Raw genomic sequence first — 25,654 nt, forward strand, 5'->3', positions numbered from 1 at the left:
CCGGAAAAGTTCTCTTCTGTTTTTTAAACTTTTATACTTCAGTTGTATGGCTACCATATTTGCATTTGCCTTTATTAAATATGGAAGACCACTACTGAAGTCTCTAACAGCTACAGCATCTCATGTTCTAATGCCCTGTTGAAATAGTATATATTGGCATTGGTTTTCTACTTAGCTGTGTACCCTACAGAATTTTTCCAAAATTCTTCCTATCCAAAAGTCAGTTACTACATAAAGGTCCATAATAAGATCCCCATTAAAAGCATTAGGGACTCTTAACTCGTACACTGGCTGACTTATGTAGTAGCTGGCATCACTGTCATCCATAGCTGCACAGTAGAATTTTGATAAGTAGGAACTTCAGAATTCTTGCTTTCAGAGTTGTATTGTTTCCTGCTGGACAAATCTCCGACAGCACAGTCGAGTGCTTGGCTATCCTATAGCCCAAAGCATTTTTGTTGTGGGCGATGGAGGGGAGGTGGAACAGCAGATATTATGGCACTCGAATGAAGTGGTAGGGAACATTAAAAGATGCCACTCTGAGTCAGGGAGCACTCATAAAAAAGTATCCCACTGTGGTTTTTTGAACCATTATTTTAGAATACCCACAGTACCTTTGTAGCCAAGGTTTATAAAAGGGGCCTGATTTACAGAACGTGCTGAGCACCCTGTCTCGGCTGGAGACACAAAACCCACACCCCCAAGATCACTTTTGAAAAATCTTGCTGAAAGTACAAGCCAGGGAAGGTTCAGAGCAGAAAACCCCAAAAACGTACCTCATCCACAATACAATTTTGTTTCTGTTTTGAAACAGAACACAGCGATAACTGTCTTAAACTGACCACCCTTGAGACCAGCAAAAATCAATTGCCCTGGACAGGTGGTCTTCAACTAAAGGGGAAACAAAATTGCCTTGGAACTTTCAGGATATTTTAAAGAGATCATTTCAGAAAGAGAGTGGTTTGTTGTTTGTAATCTTTACTACAGGTCCAACTGTAGTAATCATTGTCAAAACGCTTTGGGGCATTTCAGCTATTCATTTGAGGAATATCAACTTGTATTTCTGTGCTAAGAATTGTGAAACAAAGCATATGACTGAATCTAACAGGAAACAATCTAAATCTAGTTTACCTAAAAACCTTCTTGATAATCAACTGTACAGTGTATCTGCTCTAGGAGCAGTACCTTTTAGTCTACATTGCATTATAAACAAAATTACAACAAATGTCAAAGAAGCATTATCATAGGCAATTGCATTATTAGGGCAGGAACAAGTGCAACACATATATAAACCCACAACATTTAGTTTCTTTTGCAACAAAGGTGAGGTCACAGTTTCATGAAATGCAAGTCTACATGAGATGGGTAGATCATGCAAAGCAAAGCAACAGCAGAAAAAAAATAAAAGCAAGTAAAAGCTCTTACTGTGCAACAAGCTCGCCAAAGTTTTCATCAGGGCAGAATTTTCGAGGACGGCCTCGTTGAATATGACGGCCACGTTTAAACTCTTCATCATCAACAGTCCAAAAGGACCCAAACTCATCCTCTACTCTGATAAAGCACTTATGCAGTGAGAGGTTGGTGCGAATGGCACCCTGGGACAAGAGCAGCAGCAAAGGAGATGAAGTGGAAACAAAGGGACACGGGATTGGGGACAGAACAGACATCAAATACAGGGAAAAGGAAAAAAGAAAATAAAATGCAATAAGCATAAGCAAATGGTTTGTGAGGGTTAATATGCATTGCCACCTAAAAGCTACTAGCATGTGATGCAACAAACACCAAGCAAGCAGGGGCAAGGGAACTGGTGGGCATACAAACAGTAGTGATGAGATGCTTTTCTTTGTTTCCCTTAACTGAAACAATGTGAAACCACCTGTGTTGGTCTAACACCATCTAGCAGCCAAAAGCCTCTACGTTAAACTGTAAGCATGATCCAAGCTAGGCTAAGAAGTTCAAACATGGTGGACATACCCACTGATCTTTTGTGGCCTTCGTTTTTGGAACTCTAGTTCATCCACTGTCCATACTGCCCCTTTAACGTTTTCTACTCGCACAAAACACTTGTGAAGACTAAGATTATGACGCACTGCATTCTGCAGCAAGTATAAAAGAGAAAACATTCAAAAACTTTCTATGAGAAAATACTCATCATTGTCCAAGAACAGCAGCATAGTCAGCTTGACAGTCCTTATTTGCAAAGATAACTCCGCTCCCCGCACCCAACCCTCACCCTCCTTTCCCAACAAACCAGATCTTTACACGTTTAAGATCTTATTTTGCAAAGATAAAAATAAAATCTCAAACCTGAGATTAGGAATTCAAGTTATTTTGTCATGTCAATTATTCACGGTGGGAATGAGAACCTCCATCATTTTATGTACACACATCAGGTAACAGCATATTTCATATACAGTTACAGTAACATTGCTAAGATATTTTCAAAACAAGTACACAGTTTGTAACGGAAACGTATCCACTCCTGGAAAAATAAAACAGTTTAAAAGACCAGAGAGAGAATTTCATGTAACTACAGAGGACTCAATTTGGCAAAGAGGCATTGGGGCTGGGGTTTCTGGGGTTTCCCACAGCTGGACTAATGTGAATCAGGTGCTGAACCTCTTTTCACACCAAGTGTATGGAATAGGGGCTCAGAGGGTTAGCAGCACCCTAGTGAGGAGCACAGTGCACCAAGTCATGTCTTCCACTGCATGCTCATATATGGAAGTTGGCTCTCATTTCTGGCAGGATACTGTACTGATTGAACTGAGCTTCTGCCAAGTACACGCCTGAGGAGGGCTCTCAGAAACAAAGTGATAATCTCTCCACAAGTAGACACACATGTTTTTTTCCTTATAGTTGCTAGGCTCCTTTATTGGGCAATCCCAAATGAAGGTTTCTGATGGTCAGACCCAATTCTGTTGGATGTAATCCAGTCCTTCTGCAGGATGGACTCAGCAGATCGCTTACATCTTCTGACTTTGGCCGAAGCCTGACTCAGTAAGACACTTCTCATGCAGACACAATCAACTGTGTCTTTTATGTCTTTGCTCTGCCTGAAAGGGCACTGAATACCTTGTTCATTAGCAAGTGTGTGCCACCCCCAGTTTTGTGAGCAACTACACAGCGGTAAAGCCACTCAGATTTGCAATGAAGCTTGTTCTCTAGTGCCACGGCATTGCCACTGAAAGAGAATCAGTAACCAGAAGAAGGGGAGTGGTTTCTATTTGCTGGAAACATGCAGGCAAAGAAACTAAATCCATCAGCCTTGGCATCACTGATTTAGTCAATCTGGTTGACTTGTTAGCAGGCACTCTGCCAAACACATAGGCATGAGTCGAGGCAACCAGGAGACTAAACACATTGTTTAGGAACATCAGGTCTGGATGATGAAAGGAGTTCTAATCAGGAATGTCTAAATCACTGTGCAAACAAAGGTTATGCAGAGTGCATTTGTCATGTAAATTAAGAGGCAGTGTGTGTGCATCTGGGAGCCTTTTGTTACTTTTGCTAGGCAGTTTCGCTGTGTAGCTAGCATCTCCCCATAACCTATCCACACACAATAGCAACGATCCAGCATATGGACTCTCTTCTTAACAGGTCAGCACAATGTGAATATTGCCTTACGTACTCGACCCCGTGCTTAAGGGGCATGTCACATTTCCGCAGTGCTAAGTCCACATACTTCTTAAGCTTCTCTACTTTGTCACCACACTGATCTGTTTGTGAGCTCATGGGGAAATCAGTCTTGGATGACTTTTTCTTCTGAACAAGGCAGGGGGTGATGCTGAATCTCTGAGAAAGTCACAATATTTGTTTGAAGAAGAGGAGTACTTGTGGCACCTTAGAGACTAACTTCATCCGATGAGGTGAGCTGTAGCTCATGAAAGCTTATGCTCAAATAAATTTGCTAGTCTCTAAGCTGCCACAAGTCCTCCTCTTCGTTTTGCGAATACAGACTAACACGGCTGCTACTCTGAAACCTGTCAATATTTGTTTGGGGTCTAACTTTTTGTACCCTCCCCATTTCATTGTGTGTATAATGTTGGGCACAATGGCTCTTTTCGACATTGAAAACATGTGAAAATGCACATTTTTCTCATGCTTTTCAATAGAAACCAGGCTGACTTCATCTGCACTCAGTCAGACTCCCTGCTCCTACACTGGGATCAGCAAACAGAGTCCTACTGATTGGCAGAGTGGCCTGCTAAGGGAACCTGACACAGGACAGGGGTTTAAATCTGTGTAACCCAAGCAAAGTTTCAGGTGCAAATGGGAACATTTTCAAGTTTGTAACAGAATGTAAAATAATGATGATAGATTTTGGATCAGTTTTGCAAACGGTTACAAATATTCCCCATAGTGAAATGCAATACTGTAGCCTAATATAGCAATTGATAAAATGCAGACAGAAAAATTCAGAAAAATGGATGTGTTGAGTTTGTAAACAGTCTCTGTATAAACAATTGAACAGAATTATCTGCATTCTTCTTTAAATAAGTGTAATGCTGGAAAAATCATTTGTGATCTGATCCTGCTGTAGTGAAGCCAATGGGAGTCCTGCCATTGACTTTTAGGAGGACTGGATCTGGCTTTGACTGAATATACTTACACAGATAAATCAAATAGTTGTACAGTGTTTGGGGAAAGATGTCTTAGCTTTCCATGTTTATATATGACCACCTGATTAGTGAGTTTATAGAGGATGGTTGTTTTTGGTTTTCCTGCTTCTGGATTCTTTCTAGTTAACAGTTTTATCTGGATAATACCCCCAACATTTCAAAGCCACACCTGCATCTTCTGCCTCCTAGCTACAATTCAGTTCCAGCAGATTACTAGTCCAAAAAACAACCAAGCAAACAAACAGACATTGCCTCTGACCTGTCAGAACCAGTTGAGAATGTTCTTCTAGCGCTCTGCTTAACAGAAAAATGAGGCACTATTATTGTAAGATTATATATTTACCTTGTTAAAAAACATTTGTATGCAAGCCACTTTTTCAGAAAAAATTACCCTGAACATGCTTGAATGTATTAAATGAAAGGGTTTGTTCTTTTAATAACTGCTCAGATGCTGCTGTACTGCATTTGGCGAAGTGTTTCATTTATAAGTTCTTTTTTCCTGTTTTGTTTTGTTTTTTAAGAAGATCTCAGGTGTACTCACCCACTCCAGATCCTTACCCTACACAGTGACTAATATTGAAGAAGCTGGCCAGAGTGATATTTGAGCATTTACTGAAGATGGGCCTGAACCACAAAAGCACAAATTCAGATTTATGCTGATTCTTCAGTCAGACCTTTGGGCTTGTGAAGAACCCGAGCAGCTTCACGTCAAATCAGTCCTGGGCTGTGTTTTCAGCCGCCTGCGGTCATTGAAGGCTGGCATTAATCTGAGCAGCCATCAGCACGAAGGCCCCAAATTACTTCAAGTGGACATCCATTTTGCCAGTAGCGATGGAACCTACTGTTCATACTTTGTAAGAGCGCACACTTAACACCTAGTATTAGGGGGTCCCTGGTGTGCTCACAAGGACAAAGGTCTCCCTGGGATGCACCTTTTCTCCTTTGTAGCTGTGGGAGTCTCCAGTAAGATATCTCTCTGCCTCCTCTGCCATAGGCTCCTCTTTTGTCATCAGGTTCCCGCATACTCCATGAGCTGCAAGCATGACTCTCACTGCCCGAGACTTTTGTGAGCCTCTAGAGCGGATCTTATATACTGCACAAAACCAGTTCCAAAAAGTGGCCATGTTCACTGTTGAGATGACTAGCCAGGTGCCGCCCTCATAGCTGCAGGCAAGAATCAAAGAGGATTCTTGCTAGAGCCCTTTCTCCTGCAGCTATGGAAAAGTCCCGCTGGAGTCACTCAAGCAGCAGGAGACAAACGTATCTCTTGTAGGGCTGCCATAGCCACAGAAGATGGGGGGTGTTTGAGATAGGTGTGTGAAGAAGAACCTTGCTCAACGGACTAAAAGACAACTGAAAACTAGAGCTTTTAAAAAAGCAAGCTCTGGATAGCAGAACTCAGTTGTAAAGAAGTTTTTTCATGTCTAGAACAGGTTGACTATAAGAAGGTTCCACTTTACATATGAATATAACGTATATATCCAAATGTGTACACTTCATTTTAAAATCAGGAACACGCTGGTTCTGTAATATTTAAAGAAGTGTACACCACTAAAAGCGTTCTGACACCAAACTGTTTTTCTATAACAACGTTGTCAAAACGCCCTTGAAAAGAACTTTAATTCAGGAAAATTCATTTCCTTTTTTAATACTTAGGAAGCTGCAGATGAAACACTGCTCAACTTATTCAACTAAGGTGCAGAAATCAAAGCACCAATCTCAGAGCATTTCCTAGGTACAGATGACTGAGGTGTGATAGGTGGTACTGAAATTTACAAATTTGCCCCAAGGCATTTGAATGAAAGGCAATGGAACACTGAGGAGCACACACGTGAAATACAATAAACTTTCCAACGAACCACTGAAGCAGAAGACCTCTCTAACTCCATCCTTTGAAGGAACTGTCCTGAGTTTTAGAATAAGAAAGGCAAAGGGAGAAGAAATGAAAGAAAACAGCAGGTATAGGGGACATTTATCAGACCTGCTGATAAATGGAGGCAATTTGTTCAAGAACTACTGGGTTACCTGGACCAACAGAGACTACAAGCACCGAGATATAATTTTTACTTCAGTGTAAGATCCTGTTATTTGAGTCATCCAGTAGTAATCACACTAGCTCTAGAGGCTACTGTGGTTAAGTTGCTATGATAACAGCTCACACAAGGGAAAGGGGTAGCCGTGAAAATGGAAACTATATAAAAAACACCTAACTGAACCACAGAACCCTACTGTAAGAATTTAAGGCATTCAATTTTTAGTTTCTTGTATCTGTTAGATTAAATGTTTTTTTCTTGGCTTGCTGCTTTAGTATTATGCCAAATTAATTTATATTTGGTGCCATAATAAACCAGTGAAGGTTATAACAAGTTTGAAGGTTAATTTAGTGAGGTACTAAGTGACTGAGAAATAACTTGTCTATACATCCCCAGAAAAGATGGCTGTTGTGGTCACACAACTAGAAAAATGAAGAGCTGTGTAACTAACAAGACCAACTATACATCCTGTAACTGACACAATATCTTCACACTTTTTTCCTACACGTTCCTGCTGAAAAGCTAGACTTTCACTTCTAGGAGAAGCCACACAGATCAACTGGTGGCATAATCACAGAACATAAAAGCCAATAATGGGGATTCAATTAGTGGTTTTCAAAGGCAGAAGAATTTTTCTGCCAAATATCAAATTGTTCCTGCGGATAAGACACCCTGTGTGTGTCAAAACAGCCTATCTACATTTTAATGTCCATATGCCGTTACAATTTGTTATGTCATCAGCAATGTCTGTTCTGTACATGTCTAATATCAAAGGCAAGAGGCATACATGGTGCAAACCTTACCTTCCATGTCGCTGCATTGCGTCTGAAGTAAGCAAACATTCGTGTGAACCAGTTGTAGATTTCATTTAGTGTTAGTTGCTTTTCTGGAGATTCGAGGATGGCCTTGTGAAGCAAATAAAATGCATGATGATTTAAGACAAAACTCTCAGCAAACACACCTACACTTTTACCTTAACGGATTAAAAAAAAAAGAGAGATTTGGAGCTAAAATCCAGAGGAGAGTTTCACAATGTGTTCTAAGATTAATGGCTGTATTTAACAGTTCAATGGCAAGATTCAGAATGGAATTATCTAATTGTTTTGAGTTTTTATTTCTGTTTCCTTACAGAAATATTAATTTATTAGTCATTCATAAAGCAGAATCAAAGAGAAATGCAAAACATTTCACTAGCTGATTAAAGCTCAGTAATTATTTAGAGCTCAGATTAATTCTAGGGATCAGAGATTACTGTAGCTTGTGATAATTGACTTGCCATCTTTAAACAGGCTCATTTTCACTGTTGTGTGAAATGAATTTCCTAATAATCACATCGTATTGTAATACTTAATCAAAAGCAATTATGTTATATATTGCAGTTCTCAAAACCCTTATAGAAAAGGTTTGAGCATGCCTGCATATTAAAGGGTTCTAAATCTATTTAATCTATAGGGTGGACATATAGAGACAATTTTTGAGTGAAATGTGGTTTTCGAGAACATTACTTACCTGCCTAATTAAAGATGCATACGTGAATGGTGGTCTAACCTCTGCGTTCTTATAAAATTCTTGGTTCTGAGCAAGATCTGCTAAATAAGAACAATTGTTCTGTTAATATCAGAATCAAAGCCTCCTTTGCAATTTCCAAGAGAAAACAAATAATGGCCTTTGCCATCGACAGTCATTTACCTGAAGAAATGGCCACATTGTATTTATTAGGACACCGCCTCCTGATTGGTTCAACGTTGTGCATGCTGGTGGTAGTGATGACAGAAGGTCCCTGGATGACAGGAGTGATGGGTGTAGTTGGGGTGGTCGGAGTATGAGGTAAGCTCTGTGGAGAAGCCTCAGAGGCAGTCTTTGACAGTGTAACACTTGATACCAGATTCAGCTGTTGAGGGGGAGAGAAAAGAGGGTGAGGAAAACTTTATTAGAAATTATGTTTCTTGCAAATTAAGGATTATGAAAATCGTTTCCAGATTTAATAGTGTTTGCGACCATTAAATGGAGAGAATGTATCTTAAATACTTTTTTTGCTGTAACACCTCCTTTAAAATCCACGACAGGAGGATGAATGCATAAATGTCTATATGATATATTTAAAAAAAAATATCGTAACCCAGTATACAAAAATGCTTGCTCTCAAGCTTTGAAGATTTAGGACAAAAATCCACAATTTTCAAACACCTCATTGTATATATTCATTTTAATATTTTATTTTTGTTCCATTGTTTTGCATCTAAAGCCCACACATCTCTTATTTACGGGTTAATATTCTTCAACTGATCTGTTTTTGGATATTTCTTCAAACACATCAGGTTTTAAATAAAGACAATGCTTTGTTAGGAATGCACTAGGAAGAAATGGAAGATCAGTACAACGTTTGGGCTTTTTCCATTCATCCATTTTAAACGCAAATCCCAGAATGGGTTAACTCCGGAATAATTTAATTAATCACACTGCATGAAATACTGCAGTCATTAAGCCCAGCAAAAAATGACACAGTTCTTTTCTCTCCTTGGTGTGGAATGCAATTGTGCTACCTGCAGAAACTTACAAGCATGTAATAAAATGACAGCTAGCCACAAGCAGGCTTTAAAATGTGACTTCCCCAAGAACGGATAACCATATATAAATGTTTTAAACATGCACTTCTATTTATTTTATCAGTGTGCATGTGTATCATGAACCCTTTCTTTGGGCACCATTCAAAACAAGATGCTTCATTGTAATGGGTCATTCTTGAAGTACTTTAAATAAACAATATGATCCCAAACTGCTCCATCAGAAAGGGGGCCTGAGAAAAGGGCTCCTTCCAGTACTTCCACATTACTTGCCTTGAAGCATTATTGTGAACAATATTCTGGGTGAAATGCTGGCGCCAGTGAAATCAATGGCAAAATCCCATTTATTTCAAAGGGGCCAGGATTTCACTCTGTTTATTTGCAATTAATATTCTTTGCCTGACATTAAACACTGCCAAATGAAGCTGAGGCATGCGCCTGGCATTGGCTGCTGTCGGAAGACAGGATATTGGGCTAGATGGACCTTTGGTCTGAGCCAGTATGGCCGTTCTTGTAAAGACATGCCCCAAAACATCCATAGGACTCCTTACTATTGTTCTTGACATGAAAGTAACGAGATAAGAACACTCACATTAGCATGTCTCAAACATTAGTAGCTACCAGTAATTGCTCTCTTATAAAAAATAAATAACAGAATTTGTCCAAAACAAACTTGGAGGGGAAAAAAAGCTTTCTAATGTTATAGAACGGATATCAACACAATACGCCAATAACCCACAAGAAGGGTTCAAGTGAACAAAATAAACTGTTCCTGCGTCTCTGTTTTGAATGTGAAGTACAGAGAGCTCAAGGAAATGTTTGCCCCAACAGCATAACACAGGGAAGTGTTATGTAGATGGAACTGTATATACTGTCAGTTCAAGTACTGATCCAAACAAATGAGTTTGTGAGAAGCAGATCTGAAAACACACATCTCTTCATGAAGCTAGAAAGTCTCTTCTCAGAATGGAAAATATTTAACACTTCAAGGAAATGCAGGATTATATGATCCCGGTGGGGGAGAGGACGAAGGAGACTAGAAAAGGCAATAAAATATATGTCCTGAGTTCTTGAAGAGTCATGCAATGAAGTGAACCAATAAATACAGCTCAAAGTACCTGCTATGTTAGTATTTAAAAGGGCGTGGTTCATGTTTTTAAATATTACTTATACAATATAACAGGTTTCAGATTAGCAGCTGTGTTAGTCTGTATTCGCAAAAAGGAGTACTTGTGGCACCTTAGAGACGAACCAATTTATTTGAGCATAAGCTTTCGTGAGCTACAGCTCACTTCATCCACTGAATGCATCCGATGAAGTGAGCTGAAGCTCACGAAAGCTTATGCTCAAATAAATTGGTTAGTCTCTAAGGTGCCACAAGTACTCCTTTTCTTTATACAATATAGTGTGAGAGTGAAACCAAGTCATTTTGTGGCCTGTTTAGATTTAAGTATACTGGATAGGGGTACACATATAGCTATGTCCCCTTGTTATCCATCTATTACATATAATAAAAGGAGTAATAATGACCATAATAGTACAACTGACAGGTCTCACCATGAAATACCATCTACCGTATTTAATCTCAGTTTCTAAATGGACATTTTAACAGTCCAATAACTGCAAGGAAATCTGCATCAATTTTAAGTGCCCCTCTACAGCACATGCTCAGGAGACATTCTCTTCTGTTGGAAAGATCACTGATACTGTTTCATCTTTACTGCCCAAACTACTCCATTTTGAAAGAATTAGATTCCTTTTAATTGTTTAAAAACTTAACATTTAATCTGTTTCTACCAGAAAACTGCAAAGACAGACTCTGCAAAGGTCAATGTTCTCTGCTTAAAAAATGTGAATTGAGTTTAATTTCTTTACGCTTCCAGCGTAGGTAGCGACTAGAAATAAATACAGAAAGAGAGGAAGAGCAAAGAGAGGGGCTTTAACGGGGTTGACAAATGACACTGTGATTCACACCCACTGCTGGGCTGCCACTAATAAGCTACAGAGGAAGCAGCCAATCTCAGCTAATTACCAGATAAAATTGTATTGTACGGACTCTAATTAGGAGATGCTTATGGAGGTGATCTAATGATTAAACACTGCATTCGAATGACCCCACCATCAATGTGCAGTGGTGCAAGATGTCACTGGAATATTTTGTAGAAACAGTAATTTTATTTCAAGGAGGGGAGGCAGTAATATTTGTAATAATGGCTATGAGGTAAACTAATTAAAAGACAGTTCCTAAAGGAAGACTGTGGCTTTGAGCAGCTGTGGCTGTTCCAAAACAAAGTGCCAAATCTCAACAGAGAAGCTGCAGTCAAGTGGAAAATTTCTGCCTGACCTCTGCTCCTGCTATTAATTTGCAGGAAAACTAATGACACATATACATATTCCCACAAAATTGTTCTAATTGCTAATTTGCCAAAGGAGCCCGGTTTCCAAATTAAACATGACTGCAGTCTGTGAGGAAAGAAAGAACAAAAAGCTGGAACACTGTGCGCATAGTGTGTTTCACCTCGGACTGCCATTTGTATGACTGAACCAACAAGCTAATGAAACGCCGACCTTGTCAATTGCCAGAGAAGTTTTACTTTAGATTTTGTTTGATGACACTATCTCTTGCTTTTGGAGGGGCCTGAGCCTTACTGGTTATGGTGACAAAAGCATGTAATGAGGCAAAGGGAAGAATATGCTCAACCATCTACATTTTTAATGCTCAACATGCTGCTTTCATTGTTTTCTATAAAATGTAGACTTAAAAATTAATTGTGTATTAGAGCAAAATAACAAATTATGAATGGTGTTGATTTTGTTGTAATCTTAAAATATTTATCTTTATTGTAAATGATTAAATCTTAATATCATCATCATCATCAATTAGGAATGAAGACGTGTCTAAGCTCTGTGCTTCTGGCTGCTAAAGATGATTATGCAGGGCAAAGATCAGGAAGGGATTGTAGTGGGAGGATTTCTTTTCCTGATGGAAACTCTATGGAATTCCTCTGTTTGCGCTTTCTATTTAAAAACAACTTGCTCTGATTAGAAAAAGTTGTTCATGCCAAGATTGGATACGACAAGATTCCCACATACTGCCATTTTTTGACGAGGTATCATTTTTGCTGCAGGGTACTGAATGCTAGTCACCAAGCTGGCTTCTTTAATGAGTACTGTTCTTTGCATTTACAATTGGGCACATAACCTGCTAGGCGCTGTCCAAGAACATCAAACACAGTCCCTGCCCCAAAGAGTTAAGCCATTCAGTAATAACCCTTGTAATAAGGGAGTATTTCTCCCTAGAGTTTCTGTTTTTGTAATATCTGTTTTAAAGGCCTGTAGTTTTGCAAATTCCACTACTGAAGGGTTTTACAATACGGGTATCTCACACCTCTCTAATCTAATCATCATAAAGGCCATCATTGTGTCAGTGTCCAGTATTCTGCCTGGCTTTTTATTATTATTAACCTTTAGTGTCAAGAAATAGCTTTTTTTCTCCCTTTTAAAGATGCTGACTGACTCAACAAGAATTCATATTATATATATAAACAAGCCAGAGAGGTAACCCTCTCCTTCACCCCATAAAAATAGATTTCTATTAAGTAGCTCTCCCATTAAGACTCACTTTGATTTCTCTCCATGTAAACAGATTACATAACAACAGTGGCTGCAAATAAAGAATCTGAAACATTTTAAAAGAAAAAAAAAGAAAGTGTCACAATGGGGCCGTACCTACTGCTTTAGGGCATTGATTTTTCTGTTGTTGGTGCTGCCACTCTGATCACAGCTGAAATTGATGAAATAACTGCACAGAGTTTCTGGACTTTAATCACCCTGGTGCAGAGACTGCTGAAGGTGGAGGGAAGTGGGGGTGCAGAGCATCAAGCTTTGTTAAATTCTGTGTCTTCCTGTACTATTTCAGCCTGGACAGATTACTGTATTAGATGTAGGATCTGGCAGGCAACAATCGCTTAGCAGGTGTTGTTATTGGCAGGGATACTAAGGAAACCCAAGTTGAGGAGTGGGACTTAATGAAAAACAGTATATAAAAACAGCTTTTGTGTGTTGTACTTGAGAATCTCTTTTTATTGCTGCATATCATTATTTTTCAAACTATAAGTACAGCTACAGCAGCTAAAATGCTCAGTCATTACCTAAACAGTTAAAAGGCTATTTTATTGCAATAATTTGTTTTCACAGTTGCTAAAAACAGTATTTAAAAACAATTGCAACTGCTATGGTTAGAGTAAAAGAAAATATTATTAAAAAGGAATATCTAGCAGTGCATTTCATTTCAAATGCCAACAGTTTCTTTAAAAATTTTATGTCAGTTTCTTAAAGATGGATGTCCTACCTAGTGCATAGAACGTCTTGTTGGCCAGAATAAAAAGAACACAGTTTTTTTCCCTCCTGCCTAGGTAGTGGCTCTTTGATGTTTAGTTAATACTGCAAAGCAGATCAAGCTTCTGATTTATTCTATTATGCTGACCTCCGACATGAATGAAAATGGTGACCTTAACAGCAAAACTAGAATAAAAAATTCTTAATAGCTGTTGTGGTAGTTGTTTTTTTAAACACTCCAAAAATCTCCACCTCTATACAATACATCACAGCATATTCCCCCAGGTCAACTGAATTCATTTTGAACTATTTAAATCTCAGCAATGGGAGTTATCTCATGTTCTTTAAGCAGTAACCTATGAAGTACTACTTTTCTTTTCAAAATGTTACACACTTGGGCATCTCAATTATAAAGTCACAATTAGACACCTTTAAACAGTGTATTGATTATTACTATTACAAGTCTCTGTATCTCCCCTCCCTCTCTTTGCCTCCAACCCTAGCTTTCTCCCCATAAGTCCTCCCAGCAGTAGGGCCCAGAAGAATGTGTATTTCTCGCAGTGTATAGCACACCCAATGAAGGCTGCTCCAGAGGAATGTGCTGCATGTACAACTGTCTGCCTTCAGTTTGGGTCACGATTTAGCACAGGACTTAAGCACACTGACTTTAATATGACTGAAGTGCTTTGCTGAATTAGGACCTTGGTGATTTGTTACAGCTAAAAAAACCCCACATGATCATGCCACTGTCTTCCAAGATATCAATTATTCCAAGGTGCTAAAGCAATCTAAAGACTGACACACGTTCCTTAACATGGCTAGACCTGACAAGTCGCTGTTTAACAGGGTTACGTTGAATGCACAGAGTTGGACTGGGGTCTGAACAGTCCAAAAATACTGTACTAATTGATGTGCTATAGCTAAAAAGGGCAAGATTACAACATTGGCCAGTGTGGAACACAAATGGCAGCCAAAGAGCATTCAGTTTTAAGAGCCTTGCAGTATAATGGTTTGCTCTCCGTTTTGCCATCTAGTTAAGAACTGTTTAAAAATAAGCATTAAGAGCTTTTAAATAGACAAAAAATACTTCCCATAAGCTTTCCATGCAGTCATTAAAAAGTTGTAATTTCAAATCCCAGTTTATTGCTATGTTTGGATCGGTAGCGACTCCTTTAAAATCACAGATGTACCAAACATATATTAATCTGAACATACACCTTGCATTAGTTATGGTGGGGGAATAAAATTAATTACTGGATGTAAAAAATACTTTGCACTGCAGTAATGGTCATCAGATCTTTTTTACCGAAGTCCTACCCCACTGAGTTAAAAGGACCGAGGTCTAGCACAGTCTCTGTGATGCCTGTGTATTTTTTTTCACAAGGAAAGCACAATTTATGCAAAACACTATTCTGCTACGTTTTATAATTAATTTTCAAAATGCTTCACCTATACATATTTTAACAATTTCTGATTTATCAGATGGTATCTATAATAAATTTTTCTATATTTCAATAAATGAAAAGAAGACAGTTTCAATCCAACAACAGAGTGTCACACAATATAGGCCTGTCAGGCACCAATTTTTACTTCTAACATGTAAGTTAAAGGATAAGGAATTTATAATGCTGCCTGTGAACGAAACCACTTTTCATACACAAATGTGATTTTTTTTTCAAAGGGTAATACAACAGTACATTTACATAAACTAATCCAAACAATCTATGTATTTGACAATGGCAAACCTCACACAGACTGCCTATTGTTGGTTTACATCTTGGAGTTCTTTATGTTGGCTTGTAACACTGCTCTAGCTGTCAAAGGTTTGACTTGGACTCTAAATAAATGGTTATAGAAGTGCTGTGCAGCGATATTGGACTTCTTTGCAAAAGAAAACCTGCTGTGTATGAATTCAAAAGCTATTAATTTTTCAGTCAAAAATATTCATGCCTATTTCTTTTAATAAAGAAACACTGTGCTGAGCAACGGAGAGATAATGTTGACTAGTGGTACAGAATTTTCAATAGAGCAGTTAAAAATAAATTTAGTGGGAGGTCCCCATCAAAGCTATAATTTTCCAGAATGTAAAACATTTTTTTAATACTAATCAAGACAGCCCATTTTTCCCCATTGTTTTTTTTTTTTTTCTGCTGCTTTTCCCTGTTTATTGGCTGCTTAACACTAATCTGCATGGCGACACCAACTGGTACCTTTGTAGCCTACAACACAAATGAAAGCTTACTGCCTCTTGATACTGAGCGCTGATCACTAGCTGCACAGCACTTGTCTTCTTGCGATTACCTCCCTTTAGTTTTTAATCCTTCCTCCAGAGGGGCACTGTTGCTATGAAAAGTCTCTCAGCAGAATGCTTTGAGACTCCAGCGATTATTCCACTCTTAATTTTTAATCCAGTAGGATGGATAGAAACCAAACCCCCTTCTCTGCATTCTGCTGGGTCTCTAGTCCACAACATAGTAAAGCATGCACATTCAGTCTAATGAGATCTGAAGGATAGGAAGAGTTATTTCCAGGTACTTTAAGTAGTTTCTTTTTGTGATCATCCAGATCCATTGGATTAAGCAATTTTAGAAATCTCTGGAAGGGCTATATTCACCACCCTCAATCTTCCTCCAAAAGGCATTGCTGAAATTGAGTTGGACTCCTGCTCCTATGCTATTGAATACTCTGCAATTTTCTTTCTAGTACCTCTCTATCCACTTCTGCAGCCATTTATTTCCAACTACATGGAAACTGAGAAATTCTTCTCTAGTAAAAATGGATGTGCAAAGTGTTTAATGATTTTATGTTCTCTATCTCTGTAATGTGTTCTGTTTCAGACATTAATTTTGTCTACCAACTGCATCTTGGCAGGCGACCATATTTGCTGGGTTAATAGTCTGACTCCTTTTTATTTCTATCACCATAAATCATAAACGTGGATGGGTGTGTGTTTGTTTTATTTATAGAAAAATAAAATCAGTCAAAACAGATAAACCAATACTTGGCCATTACGCTGCATCATTGCATATTGATTAAAATGGCTAGTACTAACTATAGATTGTCGACGCTCAATTAATTTTCACACAATGACAAAAAGCAAAATCAAATAAAGGCAGTGTACCTTTAAATCTTACAAATCTTAAAATCAAGAAGCAAAGCACTCTCCCCATTTTGAATAATCATGTGAAGTTATGAGGAAGATTTTTTAGCATTATGCTGATATGAAAAAACAACAACTGAAGTGCAATTTGCTTCAGGGAACAAGGTGCTAGATTTGCCTTTTACAGGTACCACCAGTTGGCTTTGACTATTGGACTCTCTTTACCTGTAAGACCAACATTTTATAAAGTGCAGCCTGTAAAGTTTATCCCTTTCACAAACTATTTCTGAGAGCAAGTTGGATAAATAGGGTTTTCATGGACTGTAAGTACTTTAACAACTGACACTGAGTGATCCTGATTTTGTTGTTTATTATCATCATTGAAACGTACATGCAACTAGAGTCTACAGTATCTGAGCCTAGGATAGGATCACAGTAAAAAGTGAAATTAATATCCTAAATACAATATAATTTTACCTTGAGCACTAAAACCATTCTGGTCCAAATGCTCCTTTGGGTCACATGCAAATTCAACTTACCTAGAGGGGATTTATATGCATATACATAAGGGTAGAAAAAGGCCCAATGTGACATTTAAAGTTAAGACTAGTTTTAAACCCCTTGAAGAAAAAAGATCATGGGAAAATTGGGTTTATGTGGCAGTGAATATTCAAAGCCGACCAACTAGCGATGCAATTTTTGTCTCTTCATTTTGACAGTCTTTTAAAGTAGGCCACACTTTGTATTATGCTCTGAGGTGGGAAACAGGAAGAAGAGGTTGTTGTGAGGCTTTGTTCTGTTTCTGCACAGAACAGTACTTACAGGCTGAGGGGTGGCTTTTGGTTCAGTTGACTTCACATGCAGGTGTGTCATCATAGCTTGCAGGCGCTCTTTGTCTTTTGCAAGCTGAAGAAAAAAATGCTCTGTTACTTCCATGAATAAAATCCAGAATTCTGCTTATTCCTAATTCAACAGCTGGCACCACAGACATGACAAAACAGGTTTATTGCTTGGTAGTTTGGAAATTGTATACGGTCTTTTCTGAAGTCGAACTAACTCATGGTGCTGGGTGTCAGTATTTTCCAAAGCAAAACACATTAGCCCTTGAGTGAGGAGTGCTAGACCTGCTGGCACCAAGGGGGTCACTGCAGCCCTGACAGCTAGAAGACAATAGTGAATCAAGTTTATTAACCAATCCTATTCACGCTCAGAAGGCAAAGCAAAAAGCAAATTATACATCTAACCCTCAAATTCAAATATTTTCTTGCTTTAACATAACTTGCTTCCCCCACCACCACCAAAAAACAAAACAAAAAACAAAACCAGAAAACAGAAAAGAGCTTTTCTGTCACATACAGCTCAGGCGGTGCGTGGAGCAAGCAAAGCAGCAGGAGTCGTGAAACCACGTGAGGCTGCCTCAGAGAATCAGAACAGGCAGCTTAAGCTCTAAAAAGTAGTGTGCTTATTTAATGAAGACAAACATTTCGTAAAATCAGAGTGACTTACTACTCCCTTATAATAATAGTATATAGCTCTTATAGAGCACATTTCATCAGTAAGGTCTCCAAGTGCTTAGCCAAGGAGGTCAGTATCATTTTCCCCATTTGACAGATGAGTAAACTGAGGCACGGGGGGGGGATGTGACTTGCCCAAGGTCACCCACCAGACCAGTAGCAGAGCTAGGAGAAGAACCCAGGGCTCCCGAGTTCCAGTCCAGAATTGTATCCACCAGGCCATACTGCTTCTGGAAGGTGGGGTAAAAACTGGAGCAAGGACAGTATTAACTCAGGGCAGAAATTTAAAATGGCATCCCCTTAGCACATGTCTTGAACCAACAGGCTAGGAAAGTGCAACTATATTAGGAACTATTTTAATAGTGTTCTGTCCCTTAGTGTCAACTGAATACTGTTCAAACCAATCCAGAACACATAACGCTTTAGGAATGCTTCTTTTGCTCTTTCTGATTCAGTCATGACACCGGTTGTGAGCATTGGGGAAAACAGTTCTATTCTGCACATCATGTGTAAACACGTGCCCCCCCTATAATGATATGCTTCAGTTTTCTTTAAATTTTCTACTGAAATCTCCACGCAAGTCACAGTTTGGTTGCTTGGACTCTCACGTTATACTGCCTTGATTAAGTTTTTTCTTTGTATACAAGCTGGTTTGTGAATACATTTAGAATGCAATGATCAGACTGTAAGCTTGCTGTTTTGGGGGACCTCAAAAGCTCTATGTGTAAAAAGTATCTTTTCCCAACTATACTCTACATCGGTGTTTCCCAAACTTGGGACGCTGCTTGTGCAGGGAAAGCGGTGGTCAGCACGTCCCTCGGCCTGCGCCGCTTCCCGCAGCCCCCATTGGCCGGGGACAGCGAACCGCGGCCAGTGCGAGCCGCGATCGGCCGAACCTGCGGTCACGGCACGTAAACAAACCGGCCGGGCCCCCCAGGGGCCTTCCCCGCACAAGCGTCGTCGCAAGTTTGGGAAACGCTGCTCTACATAATAACAAAAGTAACATATACTAATACTAAGAATAGAAGTAAAAGGGGCTGTAATTACTACACATGCCCAATAAACGAATTCCTATTTTCTTCAAAGACATTTAGATCAGGCCCACGAAACTGAGAGTTTTCTCACATATTCATTATTAAGACTGACTTTTGCTCTAGAAAATCCAAATTCCTGGTGCCAAGAGGAGAAAGCTAATCACATTCCAGGGAAAGTTTAATAAACCCACCCTCCTTATCAGAGTCATCTATTTAGAGTAGTAAAACTGGGTTAAATGAACGTACAAGAAAACTCAGCCATAAATCCCCATTCACTACATTACAGTTAAGGGTGTACCAATCTGCCTAAGGGGAGGGGTTTCTAACTGTGTGCCAAAATGTCATGGTGGCTTGAATCTTGGCATATAAGGTTTCAAAGAGGAATTTACAGGAGAAAATTCAACGTAACCGTCTGGTTTTGCGCTTTTAGAACACAAAAGTCACTGGGATTTTCATGACTTTTTGTTTTTTTGCACAGCACTGGGTAGCTCAGAGGATTGGCGTTTGATATATGGAATCTTACAACACTGGGTCAAGCAGTACAAATCTGATTGTTGATAGGTTGTAGGCAAACACTGTTACCTTCTGAAGGAGGTTCTCCAGCCTGAGGGGCAAGACTTGAGGTTTCAGTTCAGGTCACAGCGGACAAGAGCCCATATTGAAAAACAACCTTCACCTATGATACCCTTTCCAGCAGTCTCAGCAGCTAGGCTTTAACATGGAAATTCAATATCCCAGAGAGCCTGGGCCTGTTTTCAATGACCCCACCACATCTGAGGGCTTGTGATGGGAAAAAAACTTTTGTGCACAAGTCCTCTTTGTGACAGCCAATGACAGAAAGGGAGAACGACAAGGCCCGAAGGAGGTACAAAGAGACTCCTGTGTCTATAGCAGATCCTTTGAGATCTAGCAGCCAAATCCCCTGGATGTTCCAACGAGAGGTAGGGAGCCAATCTCACCCTCCTGGTCTAGTGGAAAATCCTCCCGATGTCTTCCTGTGGTCTTTTCAGAGGAAGTGGGGGTCCGACCCATCATTTACATTAATGTATATCAAATCATATCAAACCAATGAATGCTTTTAGTCTCAATGAAGGGTGGCTGTGTGATTTTCCATTCTGAATCATTTTATTTTTTGATTAGCTGGGCATGTGAGCTGCCTGCACTTTAGTCTGCACACTAATCTTCACTCAGTGGACTAAACATTGCAGCAGATCGTTATTTTAGAAACAAAATAAAATAAATATTCCCATCAAAATCAAGACCTGAAAACTGTCTGTGTGCGACATGGCAGTGAAAGCAAAGAATGTGCAGTTTTCTAACACCTAGCACAAGGGGGAAACCCAAACTAGATTCTTTCTGCATCCCATTGTCCCCCATGGCACAGTACCTTTCATTCTGATCTGGAAAGGTCCTTATTTTTATTGTTCTCCGTCACCTTCTTAGCATGCTTTTAATGCAGTATTTGGTGGATGAATTCTGTTAAAGATCTTCTTGACATTTCAGGCAGACACATACTAATATTTTGTCATAGTCTGGGAATTTGAATGCTCCTACAGTTAAGGCAGGAGTTTAAATGATGAAAAATAGAAGTCTCTCGCTTTCACAGCAGCAAATGGAAGTGAAAAATCCCAAGAATTTCTTTAAACTGCTTTCCATTAGGTCAGGAAGCAGGAGGATACAAGACCATAACTCCATTAGTACCACCCCACCATTCAGTTAGATCATTCAAAAGAAGTCATGAGGGCTTGTTAGGCCACTGATGTGAGGAAGCTCTCATCAGTGAGGCATTGACTAGGGCTTTAAAGGTCTGGAAAAGGGGACTATCAGTGGTTTTTGCAGGAAAATGCACTTGATTACTAACAGCATTCTTTGGGAAAGAATTGTTATGCACAGAAAATAAACTGATCAGCATTACTTTTAAATGGGCCCTATTCTGACTTTTCAAAGCTACTTATAAGCATTGTTTGTTTCCCTGATGATCTCCTGTGACAGGAGATGAATACATTCGCTCTGTCAAACTGTGCAATCGTCATCCAAAGTGCCCTGCTGTACATTAGCTTCTCAGTAGCACTTGACTGAAGGTGCATTTAAATGCATATTCCAAATGTGTAGGGGGTAAGATCCACTCCCCTGACTTCAGCACTAAACCAGATTACTCTGATAGAGGAAGGTGGGGAGAAGGAATCCACCCTCATAACGCAGGGGTACAGGTCAACTCCCAAAATAGTGCCTCCCCTGCCCCAACACTCACTCTTTTCCCCTATGTCCATCTCATTGTTCCTGTCTGCAATGCTATAAAATCATTTAGACTTCAAGGGATCATCTGGCACTTCTCTACACTGGGGCAAGACTGAAGGCATGTCTTCACTAGCAACGTTAAAGCCCTGCAGCGGCAGTGTTTTAACCCACGTGGCTGTGTGGTCATGGCACCCGCGCTAGGAGAGAGCTCTCCCAGTGCTGTAAAAAAACCCACCCCCACGAGGGGAGTAGCTACCAGTGTGGGTGCACTGTCAACACCGCCATTTTACAGCGCTGAAACTTGCAGCGCTCAGGGGGGTGTTTTTTCACACCCCTGAGCGAGAAGGTTGCAGCGCTGTGAAGTGGCAGTGTAAGACAAGGCTTGAGTTCAATAGCTCCAAACCATCCCTAACAGGTAAGTGTCCAATCTAGCTCTGAGTACCTGCAAGGGCAGTGGCTTCACAAAGTTCCCTTAATCTTCTAATTCTGAAGTATTAGCTAGTATTTCTATTAGATTTTATAAGGTGCCGCTCACCGTGGTGCTCAAGTGCTGCTTTAAATTAAAACTTCTCCTGCCAATTATTATTGCAAACACATACGTAGCGCTGTAGGTTTATACAGCACCTTATAAACCTAGATAAAACAACCAACATACCACCCTGCTGTGAAGTGGTTAAAATCTAAGACAAACGCACACAGACAGGTCACTGGACACTTCAGGAGAGGGAGGGCGGAAAGAGGACACACTGCTGATCAGGATATGGACACTGTGCCAGGCACAGAGAGGCCAGCCCAGGAGAAAGTGCCATGAGCATGGGAAATGGGAGATGAAGAGGAAGACTAGGTGCACAGGGTGGGGTGGTAAAGGGGAGGAGAGAGGGTCTTGAAAATAGGGACAAGGATTTTAGATAATAAGCCACTAACCTATCGTCATTTTTCTTGCTCTCCTCCAAACTCTTTGAATCTAATCTGGTGCCCCAAAATGAATGCACTTCTTCAACTGAGGCCTAGCTAAACAGAATGGCATGTAGCTTGCTTGTATTTATACCTTAATCTCTTACTCTTCCTTCATTCCCAGCTACTCAATTCTTTCTCTGCAGTTCCCCTAATGAATGGTGATCATGTCCACACGGTTTCAATCATGTAAAAATACCAGAAGACTTTGCAGCTTGTGGTATTTCAAGTATGTTTGTGATGGAGATACTGTGAGACCAAAGATTCATGATATTTCTGTCCAAATACAAATCTGACTTGATAGTTAGTTAGTTTGAACATTCGTCAAAAAAGCAAGAACCCTCACTTTGTTTAAGCTGCACTGGATATCTCTGTATGTGTATGTTGACAGAATATTATACATAAGATTAACAATAGTAAGAGTGAAATCGAGAGAGAAAATCAAATTTGGATCCATTACACTCAAACCAAATATAATACTTAGCCTTAAAGCTCAGTTACAAAATTAATTCTAGGAAAAATAATTTAGAAGAGCTATTCCTGATGAGACAGTCAAGAAATTTAATGGATGCAGTCAGAAAAGTACAAAATCACAATTCAGATTCCCAAGACGCTTCAATGAAGGGGCACCGCCGGATGACATCAGATGGGAGGGTAGTACTTAATCTACAGCACACATGTGGCTCCTCAAGAGTTTGCAGAAATGGAGCAGTGCTCCACTTGCTCAGGCTGTTTCAGGGCGAGCAAGCAGATGGATGATCGCAGGAGTGTGAGGCAAGTGTCAGAAGAGCTGAGCATATGGTCAGTTGATTTGGGTCCCACCCCCCACAGAAACAAGAAACAGTATTATCATGATGATACAGTGATACTGCCTCTCCCTACAAGGAGCCACATCTGGAGCGTGGACGAGAAAAGGGATACGTCGGGTAGATATACCCACCACCTGTGCAAGAGGGACTCGGAGGATATTCTGCATCGAATGGCATCTCAGAGAGCCACAAACCAAAAGTAGTATCATGCCGTGGTATCCTATGGGCAAGTTTCCATTAAAAGCATGAGGAAGTTGCAATATGATTATGCGACATAATTTCCCCTAGGTTCAGACACTGCAACACAGTAGGTCAAATCCTACCCTCTCTCCAGTAAGGTAGTATGGGGCAGAAGTCAGGGCAGAATTTGGCTCATTGCCAAACCCTCATCATTTTGTGTCACTCTACAAGCCCATTTCTTGGCAAAGTTGCACTCTAGCACTTTGAGTACCAATGGGGTCAACTGGTTTGGTAACGGGACACCCTGCCTTCCCTCTCTAGGTCACAGAGCTCAAATCCATACATGGCAGTACTGGCTGAGTTTTGTTACTGCTTCATAGTCGTTTGATGGCCATGTAAAACATGAGCTTAGTCTGACTGTCCAAATTCTAGTGGGCTAGGTGACTACATTGCAAATGGTACTGTTGGGCCAGCCCTCTATTCCGTTAAGGCTTTTTACAGAACAGCCCAAACCTAGATTAACGAGTTGCTGGAGGAACTCCCTGATTACTCTGTGTAAGGGAATCGTTTGGTAGCAAACAGTCACTGTAGCAGCTCATATGACAGCGCCCTCCTCCTGACTGGATTTTCTTTTAAGACTCAAACCACTGATAACTCCTACTCTTTATAGCTTTGACCCAATATGTTTTGCAAAAATGACTAGTACTTCTCTCTCTAATCCCATCACTGATGGTAATAGAAGTCACTACTTGAGGAATAGGTTTAGTCTATGCCCATGAATATTGTCTTTGCTTCACTAACATCTAAGGGTCGTTTCTCTTCTGGTCTCAGTTTCACTCTGTTTTCAAGATGCAAGCGCAAATGCCTGATCCACAAGACCCTAATGCATCATATCTATTGCTTATGGGTCTATAACAAAACAATGAACTTTTAGCTAAGATCAAGCGTAATATCATTTAAATATGGGAGATGTATCCTATCAGGGACTATATCCTGCCCTTTCAGAGAATGGACTGGGAGCTAAGAGGTCTCTTCCAACACTATCATACCTCGGATCATCATTCACTCATTATGATCAGTGCTCCTGTAACTAAAAAAGAAGTGCCAGAATCCACTTCCAGTTAGTGATCGTACTGGAAGGGTACCATTTCCGCTCCCAGAAAGAGTGCCAGAGTGGTGGTCTGGAGCATTTCAGCATGACTCAAGCCCTGACGATGATTAGTATTATGTCATGCCGATCAATCTACCACAATATTGTCACATGATTATAAAGCACTAGTAATCAAAAACCACCTATACCTTGTTCAACTCTTCATCCTACTGTCCCCTAGGCAATACAAACTCCTGTTGACCACAGGACTGAGCTGTTGTATTCATTTGGATGGAATAAGTGGGCTACAGGTGTTAACATAACCCAGTCATTAATCTAAATTAATACAACAGAGCCTATAATGTTTTTCAGGCTATAACCCAACCTAGGTTTACCTACAGCATGACTGTTACTGCTCCTTGGTGAAAGATTATTTTATATCTCAGTCCACAAGTAAGACTGTAGATTTTTATTTTTTTTAATACCCAGGAAACTTGTTACTGTAACAAACCATTTCTCACAGCCATTTCTGCAAGACTCTGCTATTTTACGACTAGTAGTTTGATTTTTATAAAACTTGTATTAAAATAGTTTATATCACTTCAGCTAATAGTGGAAGACTGTCTTGACTGCAGTGTTACTGAAAGTAAAATTTAGGAATATCTATGAAAGAAAAATGCTAATTTGTAAGATAAGAAGATAAAAGGGATTTTTTAAAAAATGGTTATCTTGAAAAGTAACAACAAAAAAGTTTAAGTGTGTTTTTGCTGATTTTTCTCTACAACTATTTGAAGCTATAAATGACTTAACTCAGTAAAATTCCAAATGTAATTATCTTCTGTACTTAGCCCGAGGCTTTCCATATATCTCTACATTGCTGCCTTGCATACAAAATAGGTTTTTCAATGGCTGGTAACTATATAACGTACAACATTGTTTTAATTTCCCCTCCTTTGCTAACCTCTTGACTACACACAGACACACAGTCAAAGTTGCCCAGCTAGAGCAGTGAGGCACAGGGCGATATAAAGAACTCAAAAGCATTTTTAAAAGGCAGTTACATAAATGGGTCATACCTCTGCAATTGCACATTTTAATACACTCAAATTCGACCCCCCCTTTTTTTTGCACTTAAACTCATTTGCCACAAAAAATAAAAAAATAACGAGACAGTATTA

General features: G+C 39.7%; 1 protein-coding gene across 23 annotated transcripts in view; it reads right to left on the reverse strand.

Annotated features, from left to right (window-relative positions):
- Window positions 1-25,654, reverse strand: part of FOXP1 (forkhead box P1) — a 499,850-nt gene that overhangs the window by 16,580 nt on the left and 457,616 nt on the right. For 20 of the 23 annotated variants that reach the window (XM_075130242.1, XM_075130241.1, XM_075130240.1 and 17 more), the window contains 5 exons: window positions 17,480-17,563; window positions 8,345-8,546; window positions 8,165-8,244; window positions 7,459-7,560; window positions 1,975-2,096 (listed from right to left, as the gene is read on the reverse strand). In XM_075130242.1, coding sequence (XP_074986343.1) covers window positions 1,975-2,096; window positions 7,459-7,560; window positions 8,165-8,244; window positions 8,345-8,546; window positions 17,480-17,563 — 590 coding nt within the window. Of the gene's footprint in view, window positions 1-1,425; window positions 1,596-1,974; window positions 2,097-7,458; window positions 7,561-8,164; window positions 8,245-8,344; window positions 8,547-17,479; window positions 17,564-25,654 lie in introns of all 23 variants that reach the window. The other 3 variants (XM_048859184.2, XM_048859178.2, XM_075130253.1) reach the window with 2 other exon arrangements.

The sequence above is a fragment of the Caretta caretta genome, chromosome 7 (genome assembly GCF_965140235.1).
Source record: "Caretta caretta isolate rCarCar2 chromosome 7, rCarCar1.hap1, whole genome shotgun sequence".
Taxonomy (NCBI): Eukaryota; Metazoa; Chordata; order Testudines; family Cheloniidae; genus Caretta; species Caretta caretta.